General features: G+C 38.5%; 3 protein-coding genes across 4 annotated transcripts; 1 reads left to right on the top strand and 2 right to left on the bottom strand.

The window, feature by feature from the left end:
• Nucleotides 1-1,432: 1,432 nt before the first annotated feature.
• LOC119408683 lies at nt 1,433-8,021 on the bottom strand. Its single transcript, XM_037675524.1, has 2 exons — nt 7,735-8,021; nt 1,433-1,939 (listed from the first exon to the last, which is right to left on the bottom strand). Exons 1-2 carry the CDS (start codon nt 8,008-8,010, stop codon nt 1,433-1,435), a joined length of 783 nt encoding a protein of 260 aa, XP_037531452.1. The 5' UTR covers nt 8,011-8,021.
• A 2,231-nt stretch (nt 8,022-10,252) lies between these two features.
• zgc:162144 (RD3 domain-containing protein) lies at nt 10,253-11,830 on the top strand. Its single transcript, XM_037675789.1, has 3 exons — nt 10,253-10,328; nt 10,474-10,781; nt 11,461-11,830. Exons 1-3 carry the CDS (start codon nt 10,323-10,325, stop codon nt 11,828-11,830), a joined length of 684 nt encoding a protein of 227 aa, XP_037531717.1. The 5' UTR covers nt 10,253-10,322.
• Nucleotides 11,831-13,488: 1,658 nt separating this feature from the next.
• Nucleotides 13,489-19,352, bottom strand: stx5a (syntaxin 5A). 2 transcript variants are annotated; one of them, XM_037675788.1, is made up of 12 exons: nt 19,271-19,352; nt 18,708-18,917; nt 17,925-17,995; nt 17,644-17,699; nt 17,480-17,550; nt 17,269-17,385; nt 16,992-17,048; nt 16,805-16,886; nt 15,214-15,300; nt 14,965-15,062; nt 14,720-14,841; nt 13,489-13,868 (listed from the first exon to the last, which is right to left on the bottom strand). In XM_037675788.1, exons 2-12 carry the CDS (start codon nt 18,768-18,770, stop codon nt 13,709-13,711), a joined length of 984 nt encoding a protein of 327 aa, XP_037531716.1. In that variant the 5' UTR covers nt 18,771-18,917; nt 19,271-19,352; the 3' UTR covers nt 13,489-13,708. The 2 variants fall into 2 exon arrangements, with proteins under 2 accessions (XP_037531716.1, XP_037531715.1); XM_037675787.1 differs by lacking the exon at nt 15,214-15,300.
• Nucleotides 19,353-21,996: the final 2,644 nt, after the last annotated feature.

Raw genomic sequence — 21,996 nt, 5'->3', positions numbered from 1 at the left:
GTGTACACATGAATGACAACCTCAGCTGGAGCAACAACACCACCAGCCTGATCAAGAAAGCTCATCAGAGACTCTACTTCCTCAGACGGCTGAGGCGAGCTGGTCTGGGAAGCTCAGTCCTCACCTCCTTCTACAGGTGTGCAGTGGAGAGCATCCTGTGCTCCAGCATCAACGTGTGGCATGGAGGCTGCACAGCTGCAGAAAGAAAAGCTTTGCAGAGAGTGGTGAAGGCTGCACAGAAGACTGTGTGCAGCCTCCATGGACTGAGCTTCCCAGACCAGCTCGTCTCAGCCGTCTGAGGAAGTTGTCTCTCTGATGAGCTTTCTTAATCAGGCTGGTGTTGCTCCAGCTGAGGTTGTCATTCATGTGTACACCCAAGTACCACTTCCACCACAGATCCTCTTATGTTCAGGGGGGTGTAGATGTTTTTGTTCCTTCTTAAGTCCACAATCATCTCTTTTGTTTCCTTCACATTGATGTGAAGGTTATTCTCTCTGCACCAGCTCTCCAGGTGTTCCACCTCCTGCCTGTAGCTGGGGAGGGACCGTGTCTTAAGAGATATGATAAGCCACTGCTTTATGTCACATCACTCTGTAGTTCTCTTTTTTTCTGCCTGTCCATCTTCACGCAGCCCTCCTTCTCCGTCACGTGCTGCTTCACACACGCTTACTAACGTGAAGGCGGCGCAGCTGAAGAGGATTATGTACCGGTAAATAGTTTATTTTTTAGACATTTAGTTGAGTTACAGCCATTTGTAAATAAATATCCATGTGTGACAACTGGGACAAAGCTTTGACTCAGAAATATATTTTTGTTTACTTTACTGAAAGAATTTTTTTTAAATTCATTCCACCTTTATTTATACAATTATTAATTATTTATTGGTCTCATTGAGCCTCAAGGACTCATTTACAAGAAAGACCTGATAACAAAGAATGATGACAAAAGTAGACAATAATGACAACTGTAGACAATCATAAAAGTATATAAAGTGAAAAAAATAAAGAAAATTGATTAAAAAACTAAACAATAACAGCTACATTATAAAGCGATGTAAAATACTAAAAACAGAATCGTGTCTGCGTTGGTTTGTGCCATGAACTTAGCAGAGGTTTGAATATCGAGATATACATCGTATTATATTGCGATTTATCTTTAAAAATATCTATATCAATGTTGGTCCATATTGCCCAGCCCTACATTAAAGACATACTTGGTCTCACCTGCAGTCTCTGTTACGCGGCAGCAGGAAGTGATTTAGTAAAGCAACTTTTTAATGTAACAGTTAAAATACACTCAAAACATTTTAATCAGTTATTTAAAAAATTTTAAAAAAAGCAGCTGATCAGATCACATTTGAACAGGACTTCTTTAAAATGTGTTGTAAAAAAAAAAGTTTCTTTTTAACATCAAAAAGTGAGATAAATTATCTTTATAGAAAGAGTTTGTCCTCTTCTTTAATTTGACTATTTAGTGTGTCTGTATGTGATGTGTGTTGTGGGAAATCCTGATACGCTGGCTGCGGTGTCGGGTCGCAAGCTTCTGTCGGAGGTTTGTTTTCTAACATGCTCCTTTCTTGTGCCGCATACAATATTGCAGTTATAGATCGCTCTGCTTTCATTTTTTCCACAGCATCGGTTATTTGACGCATCTTGCTGGCCACATATTTGCCAAAGAGATCATCAGAATCTTTGGTACTAAAAGTGTTAGTTGCTGCTCGTCTCAATGCCACGTTCTCCCTCTCAAGATCTTCCTCTATTTCGGTGCCGTTGGCCTTGTCGTGACCCCTCTGCCTTTTTGGCTGGCGCAGTTTCGGAGCGATCGCTGTGGGGTTGGAGGTGCTCTCCCATGATTCATGATGAGGTGAAGATGCTGATGAAGCTGGGTCATCGGTCTCCTCTGCACAGTTTTGCTCTTCATTTCCCCCACGACGCTCACACTGAAATTTCAAGGTGCATAGAAAATGGTACAATTATATTGGTTTATTACATATTTTAAGTACTTTGCAATTAGTGTTGCATCTAAAAACATAGACACATACTGTTTAATATGCAACCATGTACAAATGTGTGTGGCCAGTCAAAAAGTCTAAAAAAGGATAGATTAATAATAAATCAATATTTCTATAAATTATATTTCTTTAGTAAATAAAAGAAACTCAAGAGATCCTCTGTCTAAACTGACAGAAACAGTATGAGCAATAAGCTACAATATAATGCATAACAAATTCTGCTTAACAAAGCCTATGAAAGTTGGTTAATATAATATTTTAGGGGTGCTAGGGGTTGAACGACTACATAATTTTTAAACTCTACACGAACATGATAAAGGTCGAGTAGAACTTGAGTAGTTGATGACATCATAGGATCTCAAGATGAAAAAAAAAAACGTCATTTATTATTTACAAAAAGAATAAAGACCAACAAAACATTGGGAGAGTATATTATGCCCCTACCATTTATCATCCTGCAAATAAGTCACAGGAAAACCAAAACTATTAGTTATTATTATTAAGCTGAAAAAGTGAAAGAAATAATGTGCAGCACGTCAAAAACGAAACTAAAACCAGCAGGGCGGTCGACCACCCCGCACCACCGCCAGCTGTGGTGCGCATTAGGTTTAGTTTTAGAGATTAATATGTTTATAGGTTTATTTTAATAGGTTTAGATATTAATATTTTTTGCTTTTAGTTTGTAAAACAAGGTCAGAGGAAGCTGGTTCTGGTTCGGTCATTGGACTCGGTGTTACACCATACTCTGTGACCTGTAACAGTGCATGCAACACCGCCCCCTACGGTCACAATATATGGTGGTCACAGAATATGGTGCAACACCGGTTCGCAATGAGCTCCAAATAGTCAGGAAGTTGATTCATTTTCTGTTTCCTTACGGTAGTTGAACTGGAAGATTCATCTTTAGTGAAATATTTCCAGACTATTGATGCATTTCTACCTGTTTGCCAAGACTGGACCTGCTCCGCTCAGTCCATCTGCTGGGAGGAATTCATTTGGTAGCTTCTTCTAGTAGCCTGATGCAGATCACATGACACAATGACGTCACTGCGAATACTCGACGTGAAATTTAAAAACTCAATAGATGTCCTAGGAATCGACCTGTCGATTACTCGAGTAGTCTGTTAAAGCTCTAGGGGTGGCCCGATACCGGTTTTTAATCAAACCGAGTACAAGTATGTACTTCAGTTTGTGTACTCATCAATACCGAGTAAGGATAGAACATACACCTTACACAATGACTTAAAACATTTTTTTTATTTAGAACTAGATGGCTACAGTCTGGGAATAAGCTACGGTTGAGTGTTTCAAATGTCCATCTATTTTACATCCGACAGAAATCACTTGAGCTACACTCAGAGTTGAAGCCCCTAGTTATAACAGTCAGCTGGAGGGTGTGAGCAAAACACGGGAGGTTGGGGAGGCAAGTGTCCCTCAGAGCCTTTATCATCTTTTTTAGCATTGCTTCTGAGCACAACATGAACAGAACTTTGGGGAATATTCCTCGTCTGAAGCTTTTCGTCAAACGCACCTGCTATGGAGTGTGTGAACCCTGAAGCTGCTCTGCCTGTAACACGGCTCTCTGGAGGGTAAACTCTTCAGTAATCCACTGTGCAGTAATTAAAAGTAATAATAGATAATGGACTACACTGTTTGTCCAAACATCTGTAGTCAAACTGAATGCAATTCAATTCAGTTCAATTCAGTTTATTTATATAGCACCAAACCACAACAGAAGTCATCTCAGGGCACTGAACAGAAACATTCATATATATATATATAAATAATTTAACATTATTGATCTGAGGAGCAGACTGATTTGAATTTAACTCCATCAGACACTCATCTTGAGCAAGCACGAAGGTGACAGTGGAAAGGAAAAACTCCTTCATGAGGAAAAACCTTTAGCAGAACCAGGCTCAGGACAAGTGGCCATCTGCTTCGACCGGCTGGGTTTGAGAGGAACAGGAAAGAGGAACAGATACACAATGGCAGGATGAGAATCACATGTTGAGAAAGATATAGTATCAAATGGAAACTATTCAATTTTAACAACTCATTTAAGGAAATTAGGTCAATTTGTCCTCTAGTAGTCTAAGCTTATAGCAGCATAAAAAGCCAACCCTAATTATAGGATTTATCAGAAAGGAAAGTCTTAAGCCCAGTTTTAAACTGGACAATGTGTCTGCCTCATGGACAGAAACTGGAAGTTGGTTCCACAAGAGAGGAGCCTGATAACTGGAAGATCTTCCTCCCATTCTGCTTTTGGAAACTCTAGGAACCACAAGTAAGCCTGCAGTCTGAGAGCAAAGTGCTCTGTTAGGAAAATATGGAACAATAATTTCTCGAATATAAGATGGAGCTATGTTGTTGAGGGCTTTGTAGGTTAGAAGTAAGATTTTGAATTAAATTCTGGACTTGACAGGGAGTCAATGAAGAGAAGCTCAAACTGGAGAGATATGATCTCTGCTACTAACTCCAGTTAAGACTCTGGCAGCAGTAGGGGTGTAACGGTACACGTGGGTGTATTGAACCGTTTCAGTACGGCATGTTCGGTTCGGTCCACGTGCGTACGGTTTCAGTTATTTTTTTCATTAATTAAATTTAATTAACGAGAGATTATGCGCCACGGAACTAAAGTCCCTAAGCGTGTTTCAGCACGGCGCTCTTATCTTGCAGCACGTGTAGCATTAGCAGCCTAGCATCTCGTTGCGGTCTCCTGTTGGGGAACATTATGGCTTTCTTGTTAAAAGACAAGCGCAAAACCAAAGCCGTGTGTCGACGTTGTTTCACAAAGATTGGATCTGCAGCAGGCAACACGTCTAACTTGTTAACGCGCTTGAAACGACGTCATCCGAACGTGAACGTCTCTTGGTTGGTGCAAAGACTGATAACAGCAGCATTTAAACAACATTTATCAGGTACTTCAGATCGGTGCAAAGCAATAACACAAGCTGTAGGAGTTTAAAGCTCTGGATCTACGTCCGAATTCTGTTGGTGATGCACCGACTTTAAAGTTATTGAGCCCCGCTACGACATCTCGTCACGTCAACAATTCAGCCAAAAAGTTGTAGCAGCACTTTATGAAAAAGCTAAAACTGATATTGTCAACAAGCCCTGGACCCAATTTAAAGCCCTACCTCATAACAAATGATGACCGTTCAAGAGGTTTTGTTATTTTATTATTATTATCTAATTAACTTTTTTTAATTTAAAATTATAATCTTATTAACTCTTTTTTTTTTTTTTTTTTTACCTCTTTGTGTTTTATTTCCAGTCTGGGACAGAGATAGCAGCTGAGTCTTCTTCCTCTTCAGGGAAATCCACCAGAGATCACCTCCAGCTAAGAAGTCTGTGAAGTCTGCTTACTGTTCGGATTGTTATTGTATTTATTAAGATTTTTCTTATTGTTAGTATAGTTTCTTTATTGTAAAGAGTGCAGTTTATTTAAAATATCATCCAAATGGGTTGCTTTCATTTATTTTTATACAAACGTATTGTTTACTGGGCATATTTTCAAAATAAACGTTTTGTAAGTCTTCATTTTGGCATTTTTTGTACCGAAAATTAACAGAACTGAGCCCTCCTGGAAACTGAACTGAACCGAAATGTTGATGTTGTTGTTGATGTTGTCAACATGTTGTCAAATGTTGAAACCACGATGAAGTATCATTCACCATTGAAAACAGCTGGTCGTCACTCGTCAAGAGCGATGAATTGAGTAAGAGTTTCAGTTATTACTGCACGTGGATTGTCTGGAGTCATATTTTTATGTTTCTGGAGAACTTTCTGCAGAGTTTGTTGTAATGAGCTGCTAGAAGCAGCAAACTCTTTGAACTCTGCTCATGTTTCATCTTCAGGTGTTTAATCAAATTACTTGTGCCGAAGCTGCTGTTGTTCGCCCCTCCTCTCAACAGTTTAGCTGAGCACGGCAGATGATCTACTTTTTTAATGTCATCCGTGTTTACCTTAAAATATCTCCAAACTACAGACACTTTTTAACTTCCAGTCACCTGCGCAGCAGAAGTGGAAATGGCGCCACACAGTAAGCCCTTGTCTGGAAGCCCGTTTCCACCAATGAAAAGAAATGAAAACTTTTTTTTTTTTTAAGTACAATGGAATGCCATAATTGTTCATTCAGTCAACCTTCATACAGGTTAGTCTCTATTATGAGATACAAATTCATAATTTCGACTTTCAACGACATAATTATGAGACACAAAGTCATAAGTTTGACATTCAAAGTCATAATTTCGACTTTAACAGTCATTTGAAATTATGACTGTTGGTCGAAATTATGACTTTGAATGTCAAACTTATGACTTTGTATCTCATAATTGTAACTTTGAAAATTGAAATTTTGATTTTAAAAGTTACAATTATTATTATACAATTATTATGAGATATACAAAGTCATAAGTTTGACATTCAAAATCATAATTTCAACTTTCAAAGTAATAATATGCCTTATTACCTGGTAAGTAATAATAATGCTTTATAATCTGCTTTATAATTTACCTGTTTTTGTTACTTTTTTGGCCATCTTATTTGTAAAAAAATTAATAAATCTGTATGCCTTTTTATGACTGTCTATTGTTGTTGCTGTTGTCCATTGTTGTCATCACTCTTTGTTGAAATCAGGACTCTTGTAAATGAGTCCTCGAGGCTCAATGGGATTAACCAGTCTAAACAAAGGTTGAATGAATGAATAATTCTGACTTTCAAATACATAATTATAAGATACAAAGTCATAATTATGACTTTCAAAGTCAAAATTGTGACTTTATCTCATACTTATGACTTTGAAAGCTGAAATTTTGACTTTGTATCTCATAAATATAACATACCACTGGATGTTTTATTTTCATGTAAAAATTGTAAAATATCAAATGTACATTTTTATTTGGAGTAATATATTCCATCCCCATGCTTCTGTTTTTAATGTAAAGTTTTGGTTGCTTATAAATTACTCAGCATCTGTGTATGCAGTGCAGTGTTTTAGTAACAGGAATATGACTCACAGTGAGATTATGACTAAAAGAGGTTGTTACCAACTTTTTAATGTGGAACTTCCAACAAGTTTGAGCTCCGTTTAATGTTTGAGATGGTGTGAGCTGAAAACCAAAGTCTCTGTTTAGGCTTTAGGATTAAGGTAAATTGTTCTTTTGCAAACATCTCAAAAGATATTTCTGCACAAACGGCAGACCAGTCAAGAGTCTCGCTTCAAGACCGCAACTACAGACTCCATGACTGTTGAGTCTTAACCAAAGCAAGTCATATTTTTGTAAAGATATTGTGTCATCAAAGTGAAAAATTAGGATGTCTCTCAAAAGAGGTGAAACAATTTTTTTTAGCTAAATATAACGAAATATTTTGGGCTTCCCACAAGAAGATAATCAGCAGTGTGCACGACTTCATATTTTATAAAGCCGAGTCGATAAATCGAGTCGACTAGTCGTTGTGACGTCATAGGGGCTCAAGACGCCATATTACCCATATTCACAGGAAAAAAAAAACGTAATTTATGCAACATAACAAAAAAAAAAAAGAGAAGAGTATATTTATGCTCCTACCATTTATCATGCTGCAAATAAATTACAGGAAAACCAAAACTATTATTTAGCTGCAAAATTGAAAGAAACGTGCCTGTTTTAAAATGGCACGTAAAAAACTAAACTAAAAAAGCGGGGCGGGGGATGGTGGATTAAATAAAGTTCGCTCACCAGTAAATTGGTGATTTGCTGCTGCCGGTGTCCTGGTCGTTTGATGAAGGAGGTAACTGACGGTTGACTGGAGAAAGCGGTTTGTGCTGGAGTTAGCGTCATCTGCGGATGCCTTTTCAAATGATTGTGCATCGAGGTCGTACTATTGTTGTACTTCAGCACAGCTTTGCAGATTTTGCATATTACGGTAGTCGAACCAGAAGAGTGATCTTTAGTGAAATACTTCCACGCTTTTGATCTACCTGTTTGCCAAGGTTCCTGCTCTTTGCCTTCCATCTTTTTCGTTTTCTTCTTCTTCTTTATTATTATTATTATTATTATTGCGCCGGTTGCAAACAACTGAAGGAAGCATTACCGCCACCAACTGGTAAGGAGTGTACATCACATGACCACACGAAAAATTATTTCCTTTCCCCTTTCTCTTCTTTTTTCTTTAATCCTATTATACAACTTACACGATTTTGAATAGTAAAATATAGCCTGATATCCTCTGCTTCCAAATTCTTTATGTAATAAATCAACAATGTCCAATTTCATTTTCATATTACTAAGATTCTTAACTAATTTGTTTCTCTGAAGCTGGTAACTCCTGCAATGCAAACTAATGCGTTGTATTGTCTCGTCTTCCCCACACTCACATTTCCCTGCAGTCCAGTGCGCCCAGTTCTGAGTCGTGGAATAATTGTCTCCTGTTCCTTTCTGTTCTTTCTCCAATTTTACTTTGGATTTTATAAAACCACCACCCTTTCCTTTCTTCCTCCCATAACTTTTGCCACCTATCTTTCTTTTTGTTGTTGTTTTATTATACCTTTTATTTCTGTTATACTAAATAACATTAATATCACCAGTACCTGATTGCTGCTCGCTTTAGCCATCCTGTCTGCCATTTCATTCCCCATGCTGGAACCCATATAAATTTACTGTAAAGTTGATTCTAGAAACTGTTTGTTGTATTTCATTTAATATATCTGGTCTACCATGTTTCAAACTGGCCAATGATGAACTAGAATCTGAGTTGCTTTCCATCTGCTTGGAAGAATCCATTTTGTAGCCAGCAATCACGTTACTTCGACTAGTCTACGTGAAATTTAAAAACTCGTGAGATGCAGAAGTCGACTAGTTGATTCAACCGCTACATCTCATCTTCTCTTCACTCCCAGTTTGTGTTTTTTTGTTTTGTTAAAAACTGAAGAACTACAGTAGAGGTAAGCTTTCGACTGATATGTTTTTAGTTTATTAATCAAATGCTTTTGATCATAATATTCGTAAATGTGTCCTGGTTATAGCAGCAGAGGTGAGCGTAGGCACCAGTAATTAGATTATAATTGTCCAAACGATCATTCTTCCAGGTAGGCTCTGGATTTGAATGTAATCTGGGATTTGGTGGCTCAGTGCTGAGTGGTGTGGAAACCCAGGAAGTAGCCTAATGTTCCTCACACACAGAGCCACATGACAGCCGGTTTCACAGACAGACAGCACCTGAGGGTTTACAGGTGCGTGGCAAAATTATTACCTGGGTTGTTATGTCATATCAGTGTAATGCTGGGCAATAACAGCCGGGTAATTTGAAGGATTATTGTCTGCCCTGTGGGAGACAGTGTCTCGGACTGGCTGGTTTTTTTTAAAGGTTTGTAGCAGGTGTGTTGTATGAAACATGAACCTGATTCTGTCAGACATTGTGAATGTGGTTTGACATGAAACTATCCACACAGCTGTACATTAAAAGGATCGTTCAGATCTTAAGTAGTGAAGTTCTGTGGCAAAATTATGAACAATTCTCATCTTACCTGTTGTGCTTAGCTCCTTGCAAGACCTCAATTTGGAAAACAAATACTTTAATTCTAACCAAATTCATGAGCTAATGACTATTCAAGGTCAAAGGTGGATGGCTTATGTCTTAAAACAACTCCAATCTGAAACGTTTCATCATGTGAGCGCTAGTTTTTCCCCCTTAACATTTTGCATTTCAGTCATTTCAGTAGAAACAATAAATAAAATCTTGCCAGAGGCACCCCGGGCTAAACCAAAAGTGCTACACGTAGCTGCTGCTTTTGCTTTTTTTTTTATTTCAAACAACTATAGGATTCTGAGTAAATAATGTGAAACTGATAACAACATAGCATAGGCATGAAATGCCATGAAATCTTTTAGATTGAGGTTGTTTTACAAAAGCAGCAATTCAATCTGGCCTTGCTCAGAATAGCTGTTAAAGCAAATTTCAATTAAATCTAAATATCTAATTCAACACAACCTCATGATGTTACATAACCCGAGTTCAGTCACACGGACATAACCAGAACACTCAGGCCAACACTAATGTCATGAGGTAAGCTCATCTCATCACTCAATCTATATTAATAAAGGACGACACATATTCGCAATCCCAATCTCACACACTCACAGCACGCACACCCCTCCAGAGTACACGCACTGTCTGCCAGGGACCGCCAGCGGTAGCCAGGCAGTCAGGTAGTTGTGTACCACCAGCCGGACTCTCATTCATCTGCTTTTCCCTTTCATCTGACGGCAAACAACCTGTGGATTTCGGTCCAACAAGAATACACTAACAAGCTTGTTTGTCCATTTTAATGAAGGTAAGACTACTTATAACAATCACTGTATATTTGTTTTGTATTGTTCAGCAACAGTTTGCATGTTCTTTATTATTTCTGCTGGAGGTAAATTTAAGTCGTTTCTATTCTGACTCCTGAGTATATTTTATAATCCTATCTTCCCCAGATGTTTCCCTGGTCTGCGGTTTTCTCCCTTGAACCCAAAGTGCCAGGCCAGCGCTCCACACAGGAGCTGGTGACCAACACGCTGATGCTGGAGCTGGGGGCCATGGTGAAGCGGACTGAACGCATCCGGTTGGAGAGGGCCGCGGAAGGTCGGCGTCGCCGCCGGAGCTCCTCGTCCACAGCCGATTACAGCTGGCTGGCAAACAACCCGACCCCTCAGCCCTACCAGCTCACTCCCAACGACCTGCTGGAGCTGCAGGACCTCTGTGCCCAAATCCCCCCTGCACAGTGCGGGCCTGTTATCGTCAGGTAGGAAACACAAGACACTAGCAGGGGATGCAAGTAAGGAAAACAAGTTTCAAAAGCGGTTATTGATGCATAAAGTATAGCAGCTGAGGCAGATAAAAGCAGAAAATTAATAATGATCAAAGGACAAAGCTACGGAGTTAGATGCAGCATAGAAAAGACAAAGTCATTATAGATTATATAAATTTGCATGAATTTTATGTAACACTGCAGCATAGAACATGAAGAGGATGGACCTTCAGCTAATCCATTTAACACCATATAAGCAATAATATGCTGATACCTTTAGATCTTCTGAAATGTAATTGGCTACAACCCAAGACAGAACTGAAACACCTGTACAGTATCACCTACAAGGATATAAATACATATTTATGTCAGTAAATAACTAAGATTGTATTACTCAGTCTAATCCAAGTTTAAAATGCTCAAATACAAATTGCCATCGCGGCATGCTCACTGCTGTCAACATTTATCTTTAAACTATTCAACAGAGACTTATGAAATGATTACGGTTTATGTTCATATACAAGTTTTTGAGCTTCAGCTCAAAGCCATCAGGGTCTTGTTCTGACAGTGGTGTGGAGGGGCGTTTCAGGGTCCTTGTCAAGGGTGGCACCTCCAGTTTGTTTCACTCTGGTTGTTAAATAACCCTGATCGAAACCTGCTCCTCCCTCTGCAGGTTCAGGAGGCTGGTGTCGCAGATGGAGCCCGAGGTCCACGAGGTCCCCCGCCTGTTTCGCACAGTGCTGCGCAGCTGTGTGGACGAGGTTAACGCGGACGACAACGGGCACGCCCCGGCTGCGTTTTACGAGAAGCAGCAGCGCAGCAAGAGTCTCTCCTTCGTTACTTTCCGCTCGAAGTTTTGCACGGGGCAGATGTTCAGGGGCAGCGGCCTGAGAGGCTCCAGGGCCAATCTGCAGCAGCAGATGGACTGGTCTGACGAGGAGGATGAAGGAGGAGAGGAGGAGGCCATGAGGGTCAGGGCGCGGAAGGGAAGGAGCAAGAGCATGCCAGAGATCACCCCACTGGAACAGAGTGCTCATGGGTGATCAAATAAATACAAAGATGATCAGCCATTTACCTGCTAATGAGTTTTAGAACCATTTTAAAAAGAGCTCAGGCTTTTATTTTGAGCTGGTGGTTAAGAACCAAACAGTTTTTACCCACAGCAAATAACACGCTGACAAGGAGCAGGCTGAATTTATTCCTCAACATTGTCTCTACTTTAGCTGTAAAAAAAAGTCACATTTGCATTTATTACAAAATCAACCAAAAAAGGTAGCTCAGGTTAGTTTAGCAGGTTCACCAGCAAGTATTTGAACGAGCGAGGTATTATATTAAATTTAATCCTTTTCTGATTCAACACCCAATAGCTGTGTAAAATCATTATGTAAAGAATTTAACCATGACGACTCTCGAACCATGTGCAGTCTTTGGATAGCTCAAAAATTAAATAAAATGCAAGAACCCCTGATGATTAATGAAAACATCTCATGCAATGTTCCTTCAAACACATTAAGCATAACAGGGAGGCTCGTCCAGCATTTGCAGCTTCTGTTCTCAGTTCAGTTCGAACAAAACCATTGCAAGAAGTTAAAACTGTCAGCTTTTTTTTATTGTGAATGTATTTGAAATAAACATCGTTTTCTATGATTAAAGCCGTGCCTTTTCATAAATGTGTCTGTTCTGCTTTGACTATATTTAAATATATATGTACACATTTGTAACCATGAAGACAAAAGTTGAGTGTGAACGAGCAGCTTAGACGTTCAGTCTGTAGGGAGAACAGATTTCCACCAGAAGCTTGTTGATGAAGGTCAAGGCACAACTTGAGGAACATCTCAACACAGGCAACGTTCCTCTGTGGTGTCAAACTGAATATGAGGCGGCTCCTGTGACATCACTCCCATCCTCTTATCCCAAGAAGATCTCAAACATCAGTGCCAGCATCCCATTTTTATTTTATTATTGTGCACTCTCTTCAATACATCATAACTATTTGCACTTTTTACAATGAAGGAAGTCAAGGCGTTTGTCTAAAAAACTGGGAGAAAATAGAAACCATTATTTTCTTTTGAAAGTAATGGTTGTTTAAATAATTGTATTAGAGAAAAAGACAGGGAGAAACTACAACTGAGATCCAACCAGACACTTCCAGGGAATCTGGTGGATCAAATCACTTCATTAGCGGGTCGTCTCCATCCAGAGAAACCCCTTCATAAGCGCCGACACGCTCTGTGGCAGTTTTAAATCACTTCAAACCGGCCTGACTGGTCCTAGTCGGTTTCCATTAAAATGCTATTTTAATATAACCAACCTCTGTATGACTAAGTTCAGTTCAGATGGCTCTGCCTTCTCGAGCATTTTAGCTTTATGTCACAGTTTAAGAGTACCCATTTGGCAAAAACAACTTGGAAAGGAACAACATTTAACTGGAATAAAGATTTAAAAAAAAAAACTCAAATGAAAAGTGGTGAATTAAGAATTGCTGAGAACAAGACAAAATCTGCTGCTAAAAAGACGATGGAGGCAAAATAACAGAAGCGCAGAGTCCAGTTCTATTGTTTGGCTTTGAAGTAATTAAAAAAATATGATATAAAGTGGGTAAACAAACAAACAAACAAAAAAAAAGTTTGCAGAATCAAACTATTAAATTACAGCCATTTTGAATAAATGTTTAACAATAGTTGGTCGATACAGAGCAGGCTTTTTGCTCCACACACAATTTTATTTGGGTCATTCGTCACCAAACAGTTGAATCAAGAGTCCATGGCTTGGAAGTAACCGAAAGGTCCGTATTAGTTTTAATCACAAGCCTCCGTTAAACCCTTGCAAAGAAGTCCGTCCTTTGATAATGATGCATGTCCCGGTCCAACTTTAGCTTTGATTCGGTACGTTTCCCCCCTCCCTTCAGCTGGTCTTTATTTTCAGGCAAAGAAGACGACAAAGATGATGAAGAAAATGGCAAGAACGAGAAAGATCTTGATCATCAGCCAACGGTTAGAGGAGACCGACTGGAAGTATTTGAGGATTTCCGTGTGAGCGGCCTCAACGTTCAGCTGTGTGTCCTCCACATTGGCATCAATCCTGCGAGGAGGCGAGAAGGAAGGAAGACATGGCCGTCAAATTTCATTTTTGTCATTTTTAAGAATGATGAAGATGAGATACGGTTCATAAAACACACGGCTTTGAACACGTTTCATTTTTGTGATACTTTGAAAGTTGGCAGTTGTTGCGCAGCGACCTTTGTCCTAAAAGTTACTGTAGCTTCCTGTAGAACCACATTGTAAATCTTTTTTCACATATTTGTCATTAGTTTCATTACTGAACCCTGAAGAAAATGCGTTTGTAAATAGTTAAAGTTATAACATGACTGGCATTAGTGAAAACTTTGAAATATTTGATTTGCGTAATCATTTCCAATGACGAGGCTAACTGCATTAGCTTTTCTGTTCAAATCTGTGTTAATTGTTAGTAAACAACCTGCGATTATTGTTTTTTTTTTATATATTCGACATTTGTTACTCTGCACTCTTTATTAATCATGAAAATATGTAAATTATGTAAAATAAGACGTGGTCCTTCAGTTTCAAAGTACTAAGAATGCATAGATGATTATATATTCACGCTGCAGCCTCCTGAATAGTAAAATTAAACAGAGTTGTGAGGTGCTTCAAGATTTCTACTCCTGATAAATTCATCCTAATGTTGTAACGTTTTCAGCCATGACAGAATGTTCGATGTCTATATATTATTTACTAATCTTCTGGTCATTTATTTTCATTTACCAAACAGTCCAGTTTACTACCTATTTAATTTTTAAATGTCAGCTCATGTGAACATGTGCAAAATGCCGTCCTTGCACTGTGAAGTGATTTCACTGGTCAACAGAACTAGAAATAAATGATGCAGTCTGTTTTTCACTCTTTCCACCTCACCTCTGGACCGTCTCCTCCTGCTCTTTAACCATGTGTGCCAGCTGCTGAAATATAGAACCCAGTTCCACGATGGTGCTCTCGATGTTCTGCATGGTGTCTGCACGGCTCTGGATGTACGAGTCCTTGAATGGCAAAACAATCAACATAATAAAAAATGACCGAGTGTTCCTGTTTAATACTTCAGCAAGGAAACCACCACTGCACGTCCATCTTGAAATAGTATTTGTCTAAATGTAACAGTCTACCTGCTCATCAATGAGCATTAATGAGGTGCTCTGAGAGTCCACATCGATGGCTACGTCCCCCATGCTCCGAGACTCATCCTGCATCAGGACTGAGCTTTCTGAAAGGAACAACAGGTAAAACAACACACCCATGATCAACAAGATTGGAACGCAAGTCTGAATTTAACAGGGGCAAAGCAGAAAAAAACAGCGGGCATACACAGTAGCTAGTCATGCCCGCTGTGAGAGGCAAGCGTTCCAGGGAAATACCTTTTAAATTTGTGGTTGTATAGCCCTGGTAGTCATTGCGCGGCTCGCGAGCTGCATGCGGCTCCTGGGCCCCTTTTTTGCGGCTCCCTAAAATATTTTTTAATTTTTGCATTACAGAGGACCAAATACAGTGATAATCATTCACAAGGACTAAGCAGTTCCCTACCACAGCTTGTCAAGGAACGAAGCAGCATGCTCAGGGCAGATATGCAATAAATTTTAATCGCACAACATTTGATTGTAATTGGAATATTGTTTTCATTGTTTTCATTGGAAAGCAATTGGGCTCTATTTAAGCACATTCTTTAACTATTTGATCATTGAGGTTTAATGGACAATTAATGCACAATTGAGGCAAAAGACTGAATGGCTCCACCATCATCTGTTAAGGTAGTATCTCACCGGACTGATACTTTTGTCGACTAGTTGGCAAACTGTATTTATGAAGGAATCTCCAAAATGTCTCAAAATGTTCACAGGGCTTCTCAATTTGCTTGTGTGAGTTGCAGAGGCTTGCAGGATTTTTGCTTACATTTTAACATGCTCAAAATAAATAAAAGTATGACACGTCCGCTCAAAACATTCTCAGTGTCATCACCTGTAAACCTGCAATGGAGTCAAAACATCTGAGGCTCCCCAAATAATATTTACTAAAAAAAAAAAAAAAAAAGGCCTTTCAAAGTGTACTCTAGTTAAGTTGTTAAGTCTGGACCTGACTAAAGATTAAGTCATGTCCTCTGGCGGGATTCTTCTTTGTTGAAATGTTTCGTCTTTTATCCAGAAGACTTCTTCAGTCTAAGGAGCTGCAACAAGCTCAATCTGTGTAGTCTGTGATCTCTAGTAAATTAAATTACAATTGTAAATTACAAAGCAGGCTTAGCTGCGTCAGACGTGGACAACAAAGTGATGTGTGTGGTCTCGGGTACATTTTTGCAAGCCATTCACTTGAAAATAAACCATGGTTTTCAAAAAAAATCTCAAGATTTTCAATAATTCAATGTAATTTGTCAATTTGATCACAATTTGAATTACCAACTCGACTTTTGACAGTTCAGTAAGATACTACCTGAAGTTGTAGAAAACTAGATGTTTTAAACAAACAGATCATAATGAAGCTCCATTAATTTAGGCAGACTAAACTTCACAGCCATCGGTTCAATGTGTTTACATCGAGGAACTGTTCCAAATTCAGTCCAAATTAATTTGTAGAAACACCATTTATTTAGCAGGTTAACGTCATTTATAGAAAGCATTTGTGGACGAGAGCTCCCCGGGCTTTAGGACGATCTTTGTTCAGTAGCCCGTTAAAGCAAAGCGTTCAGCAAGCAGACGTGTAACAACACCTACAACAATAAAGGTGTGTTCGGCTAAAAAAAAAACTAGCAGCATCAACACTTGTTTTCATATTTGCTCAAACGATACAAAATGTTTAAGTATTTTCTCTCAGCCAATAATCAGAGGTTTAGACGTGTTCACGTTAGAATGAAGATACACATACACGCCGTTTTGTTGCCACAAATTTAAAACGAGACACCTGTAAGATTGATTTTTCGTGACAGCAGGCTTGAAGCCAAGACGCACTCGGACTTACTGAAGTTGTTTGCCATCATAGGTGAAGACGACGCGGGAGGCTGGGAGAACTGTTCTCTCCTGCTACGCTGCTGCTTCAGGTTCTACGGAAGAGCCGAACGACAGAAAATTATAAAGAAAAAGTCAAATGAATTCAAAACTCTACTTCTAAATGTGCTTTTTGCATTTGAGTAAAATTCAGTTCTCACCTCAGTTCTGATTTCTAGCACGGATTTGAAGTCATTCGACATTGAAGCCAACTTGGACTGAAAACAAGAAAATACACATTTCAGTTGAATTCAGTTTAATGCAGACCAAATCTAAAGGAGTATTTTTTAGTAAAATAAGACAAAATTAAGTAAAATAACTTTAAAATGTTTGTATTTGAAACTTATGTATCTACATTTTTTTTAGCCTGCACTTCTTTTGACCTAATTTTGTTTATGTATATCTAAAACAAATGAGAAGTTTATGAATTTAGAATACCTGTAATGATACAACTATTGTGTTAGAATGGCTTTGGATGTGCCGGCCACTCGGAGCACCACGAGACCTCACCAAGTCCTGAAGCTGTGCAATCTGTTTGTTCAGACTGTTAATGTCCTGCAAACATAAACACAAAGCAGGAATCAGAGTCTTAATGAAACATCGGCAATCGTTTGAAAAATATTATAAACCCAACACTAACTTAACTCACTTGTTTAATAATGTAGGTTAGCTCCTCAATCTCCACTGCCTTGTCGTCAAATAAAGATTTCTTTTTGGCCACTAGAACATCGAAGCAACAACAAGCAAAAAATGAGTACTTTGAACAATACAAAACAGTTTTCCCGCTGAAGGAATATAAAACGAGACACTTACAAATAGTGAGCTTTTCCAATTTGGAAAATGTATTGCTTAAGTCTTTTCCAATTCTCCTACAAGGGAAAAACATAGATGCAAGTTATTTAAGTATTCACATATTGAGGAAATTTAAATGTTGCTAGTTTAAAATAGATTTAAAAGATTATATCACATGTAACTTTGACTCTATAGTTAACCATGCACTAACAGAAACTGATCACTTAGTCTACTTAACATGCAGTAAGACAAATAGAATATTTCTAAAATGCAAACGCATAAGAAGGCTGCGAGGATCTTACTTGGCCATAAGTGTGAAGTCGCTGCGTTGCTTGAGGGCATTAAGAGCTGGTTTACTGGGCTGGACTCCATTCTGAGAGGGGTAAATAAAGAATAAATCATGAGATTTAAACTAAGAATAAAAGGTCATGAAATAAAAAAATCATGTGTTGGGTTAAGAGTTTTGTAAATTACCAGACGGTAATTTCTTGTTTGTGTTACCATTTTAAACCATGCTGAGTTCCCTCCCCCCAAACTTGTCTATAATATTAATATGAGTGTTCTGTTTTAACAAAGTGTGCAGTTTTTTTAATGAGCCTGGTTCTGCTAAAGGTTTCTTCCTCGTGAAGGAGTTTTTCCTTTCCACTGTCACCTTCATGCTCGCTCAAGATGAGAGTTCTGCGAGCAGTCTGCTCCTCAGAGAAATAGTGTTAAATTATTATTTTATGAATGTTTCTGTTCAGCGCCCTGAGACGACTTCTGTTGTGACATGGCGCTGTATAAATAAACTGATCTGAATTGAATTATGCAGTTGCTTGAGTGCTGTTTGTTTGTGATTATAATAATGTCCAAAACAGGCCAATCAAGAACCATACCATGACAGATTAACAGAGGTGGAACACAAACAAGACACCAAAACAAAATAAACAAAAAACAAAGCAAAACCAAAAGTAACCAAACATTTATATGAAGTTATTAAAGGATAATCAAGCACTTGAGCTAGACATGAACATTGGGATAACTTAGCCTGATTTTAACATTAAACAATACAGTCATTAATGTGCTGTTAGTTTACTCCAACATACCTGTCTGCCCTGGAGAGATTTACAGGCCGACTGAAACTCGATGGTTCGGTCACGGCACGTCATCCTGACGCCGGTAAAAGTGTCACCTCGCAAGGCTGTTCCGAACCAAAGACCGCAGGGTCCTCCTCAAGTCTGCCTGATGAAGAGCAAACACGAACCCTTCTCACACCCAAGGGGGGGTATTCTTCATAAACATATGGACAAACATGTCTGCGACAAGGAAGGAAAAGAACATCCGTTACTCTGTTGATCAGCTTCATCAACCGTAAACAGAGCGAAACAAGAGGACCGGTACAAAGATAAATAACTTTGATTCATACACAATCCCAGAAGAGCTAAGTATTAATATCAATAGATAAGAATGACATGTTCTGGACTTGGAAGAACCATTACGACGCACAGCTGATCTCGGCCTCACCGGCTAACCGGCTAACGTCGGCTAAAGAAAGCTAGCAGGCTTTTCGCCCTGTTCCCTCACCGTTACCGTGCATTAACTTCGCTCTAAACCAACACCACCACGTTTATTTTTATTTAAAAGAGAACAAATGTCTGTTTCGACTCACTTGAATCGACATCACACCCAGTTTCGAGAGTCCTCAATGGTTCTGGTAAGAACTCAACCGTGTAGTTAAAGTTCCGATCCGGGTAATTTTCGGTGTGACGTCACTGCCACGTCTACTTTACCGAGACGGAGGAAAAGGCCTGCAGGCTCAAGTATCCACCGCCAGGGGGCAATGTTTCACCGAATTAGAGCGCTTGAAAATAAATGGCCCCGGATGACGTAAAATGGATGAAACTTTATTTTTTATTTATTTATTTTTTATCAAACAGTATCTAAAATCAATCCAGAGTAAAAATAAATAAATAAATAAACTTATGAAACAAAAAGTATGCTATTTTACATATGAAAATCCCAAACATCATTTTAAATAGCTGCTAAATCATCCACGCATACCTCAACTAATCCTTGAACCGAGAATAGTTTTGATTTAAATGGCTAAAATTCATGACCCATGTGATTCAATCAAAGGATTGAAGTATCAGGTAATAAATTTGAGTATAACCAAAATTTTAAAGTGTTTAAACTTTTTTTTATTCTCCAAAAAATTCAATCTGGTCCTCTGGACATTCAAAAAAAAAAAAAAACAAAGAAAAAAAAATGTAGAAACGTTTCGTCTCTCATCCGAGAGACTTCCTCAGTCTGAGGTGCTGTATTCAGCTCAGTCTCTTAAATAGCACCTTCTCAGAGTGGATCAACCAGTTTGCCAGATTTAACTTTTTTGGATTTTTCTACCTGGATTATTGAGCATGCATCAGGATTTTTTTATTCTCCAAATTGAGATTTGTTTTAAAGAACTTTTCAGGAGACATTTGCTACATTATGAGTTTGATGGTCAGGTCAAAAATTAAAATAAATATAACATTTCTGTATGTTTTTTTTATAAGAAATTTCACTCAGACGTATGTTTACTAAATCACATCTTTTGGCACGTAATGCATATTAGGCTGGACAGTTTTAGATCTGATGTGGATGGATAGAGTTCTAAACACGTAGGGGAAATGTAAATGAAAATTATTCAGACAGTTTGTTCTGACTTTATGCTTCAGACCTGTTTGCCATTACTGACATGTATGTTGTTGAGGAATAAGTTAGGAGAATAAAATAAATAAATAATTCACTGAAGTCAGGGAATGTGATTGGCTGATGCCTCAGGGGAGTTGACCTGCAGGTATGGTATGGAACCATGTAGATAAGATCCAGCAGACTCTCTGAAGTCCTTTTTCTCCTGCTGGTACCCGCATCCTCCTCCTGACAGGATTAAGCATGCCTTAACCACAATTATGTCTTCACCTGCTGGACCCCCAACCACAAAAACCATCCCTCCATCATATTAACAGAACACCACTCTTTATCTGTTTTCGTTTATTCCACCCTGGAAAATTCTTCTGTTCGCGTTTTCAAAAATTGAATAGTTTTTTTTCATCCTTTGCTTAAATAATCAAATGTCTCTTGTTGTTCGTATTGTGTACATTTTATGTCGTTCAAACTATTTAAACATAAGTTGTCAATCTGTTTAGTTGTGAGTGAATATGTCACAAGCCTTGGTTTGGATTAGCACATATTTGTACTAAAGTGCATGGTTAAATGGGGTTGAGCTCAAATAAAAAGGATAGATCAGATCTTTTGATGTGCGGTTCTGTGGAACTGTTCTGAACAGTCAGTGTCATACTTGCTCACACAGACTCATGCTCGTGCTGTTGTTCGACGTAATGTTTTTATGCTATTAGTGCTTGGTGTATATTTAGCTGATGTTTTTTCTTGTATATCTTAGATCTTATTACTGTTTTTCTTTTACATTTTATTGTTGGATGTACATAATTTCGTTCCACCACATGTACCACATGAGACGCGAAGGACAAATAAGGACTCCGACTCTGCTGAAGACAGCTCTTTAAGTAAACCAGTTTGGAAAAGTACAAAATCAATCTGACCCGACTGATGGGTTAACAGCTGGTCTGAGCTGGACCAAGACCAAAGTGGATTGCTGCTGTCTTAAAGCAACTCTAATTCTTTATTATGTAATTATTCTGGTGAAAATATCATATTAATCCTGCTCCAGGTTGCACTGGACGAGCTGTAAATGGTCATGCAGCTTTTTGTAAATAGCTGTGTATATATATATATATATATATATATATGAGGATAAGGTTGTTCTGTTAGTTTGTCAATTCAGTCGTAGTGAAACTTGATCAAGAAATACAACAGATAAATTAAAAACTCTTCCTAACCTTGACACAGACCCACATTTCAACACATATAAACCATCACTTTCTAAACTAAAAAAGGGGAAAAAAATCTCATCAGCTTCGCTTTATTTTGTCTTCTGGGGTTATAACGATATGTTAACATGTCACACCTCCACTGTAAACTCCAAACTTTAGATGATCATCAGGGCTTTCTAAAAAACTATAACTCATTTCTTTATCGAAGGTGAAATCTTCATACTTAGTTTGTTGACTTTGCACATAAAGTTTCCCATGTAAAAAGAACGTAAATCTTTTATCAAGCTGATGTCCTTCAGTGGAGAGAGACAGACAAGGTCTGTGGATGCACATTTCTGTTGAAGATAACAAAGTTTGTTTTTCTGCAAAGTAAAAAAAAAAAAGTTCTTTGTGTTCACATCTACCTTGTTAACACTGAACTGAATCTCACATTTTTCTGTCCTGGTTTATCTACATTTTTCTTTCACACACACACACACACACACACACACACACACACACACAC

Source organism: Nematolebias whitei, chromosome 4, assembly GCF_014905685.2.
Source record: "Nematolebias whitei isolate Nwh7 chromosome 4, NemWhi1, whole genome shotgun sequence".
NCBI lineage: Eukaryota > Metazoa > Chordata > Actinopteri > Cyprinodontiformes > Rivulidae > Nematolebias > Nematolebias whitei.
This window is presented reverse-complemented; position numbering and strand designations above follow the sequence as displayed.

Bases quoted from the DNA above. Each gene is read 5' to 3' on its own strand.
- LOC119408683 (XM_037675524.1), bottom strand. From the start codon at position 8,010: ATGGAAGGCAAAGAGCAGGAACCTTGGCAAACAGGTAGATCAAAAGCG. The intron at 1,940-7,734 runs GTGAGCGAACTT...TTGAAATTTCAG, and splicing joins AGCAAATCACCAATTTACTG to TGTGAGCGTCGTGGGGGAAA.
- zgc:162144 (XM_037675789.1), top strand. The intron at 10,782-11,460 runs GTAGGAAACACA...CTCCCTCTGCAG, and splicing joins TGCGGGCCTGTTATCGTCAG to GTTCAGGAGGCTGGTGTCGC.
- stx5a (XM_037675788.1), bottom strand. From the start codon at position 18,770: ATGACGTGCCGTGACCGAACCATCGAGTTTCAGTCGGCCTGTAAATCT. The intron at 17,386-17,479 runs GTGAGTTAAGTT...TTATGTTTGCAG, and splicing joins TAACCTACATTATTAAACAA to GACATTAACAGTCTGAACAA. The intron at 17,049-17,268 runs GTATTCTAAATT...TCTTGTTTTCAG, and splicing joins CAATAGTTGTATCATTACAG to TCCAAGTTGGCTTCAATGTC.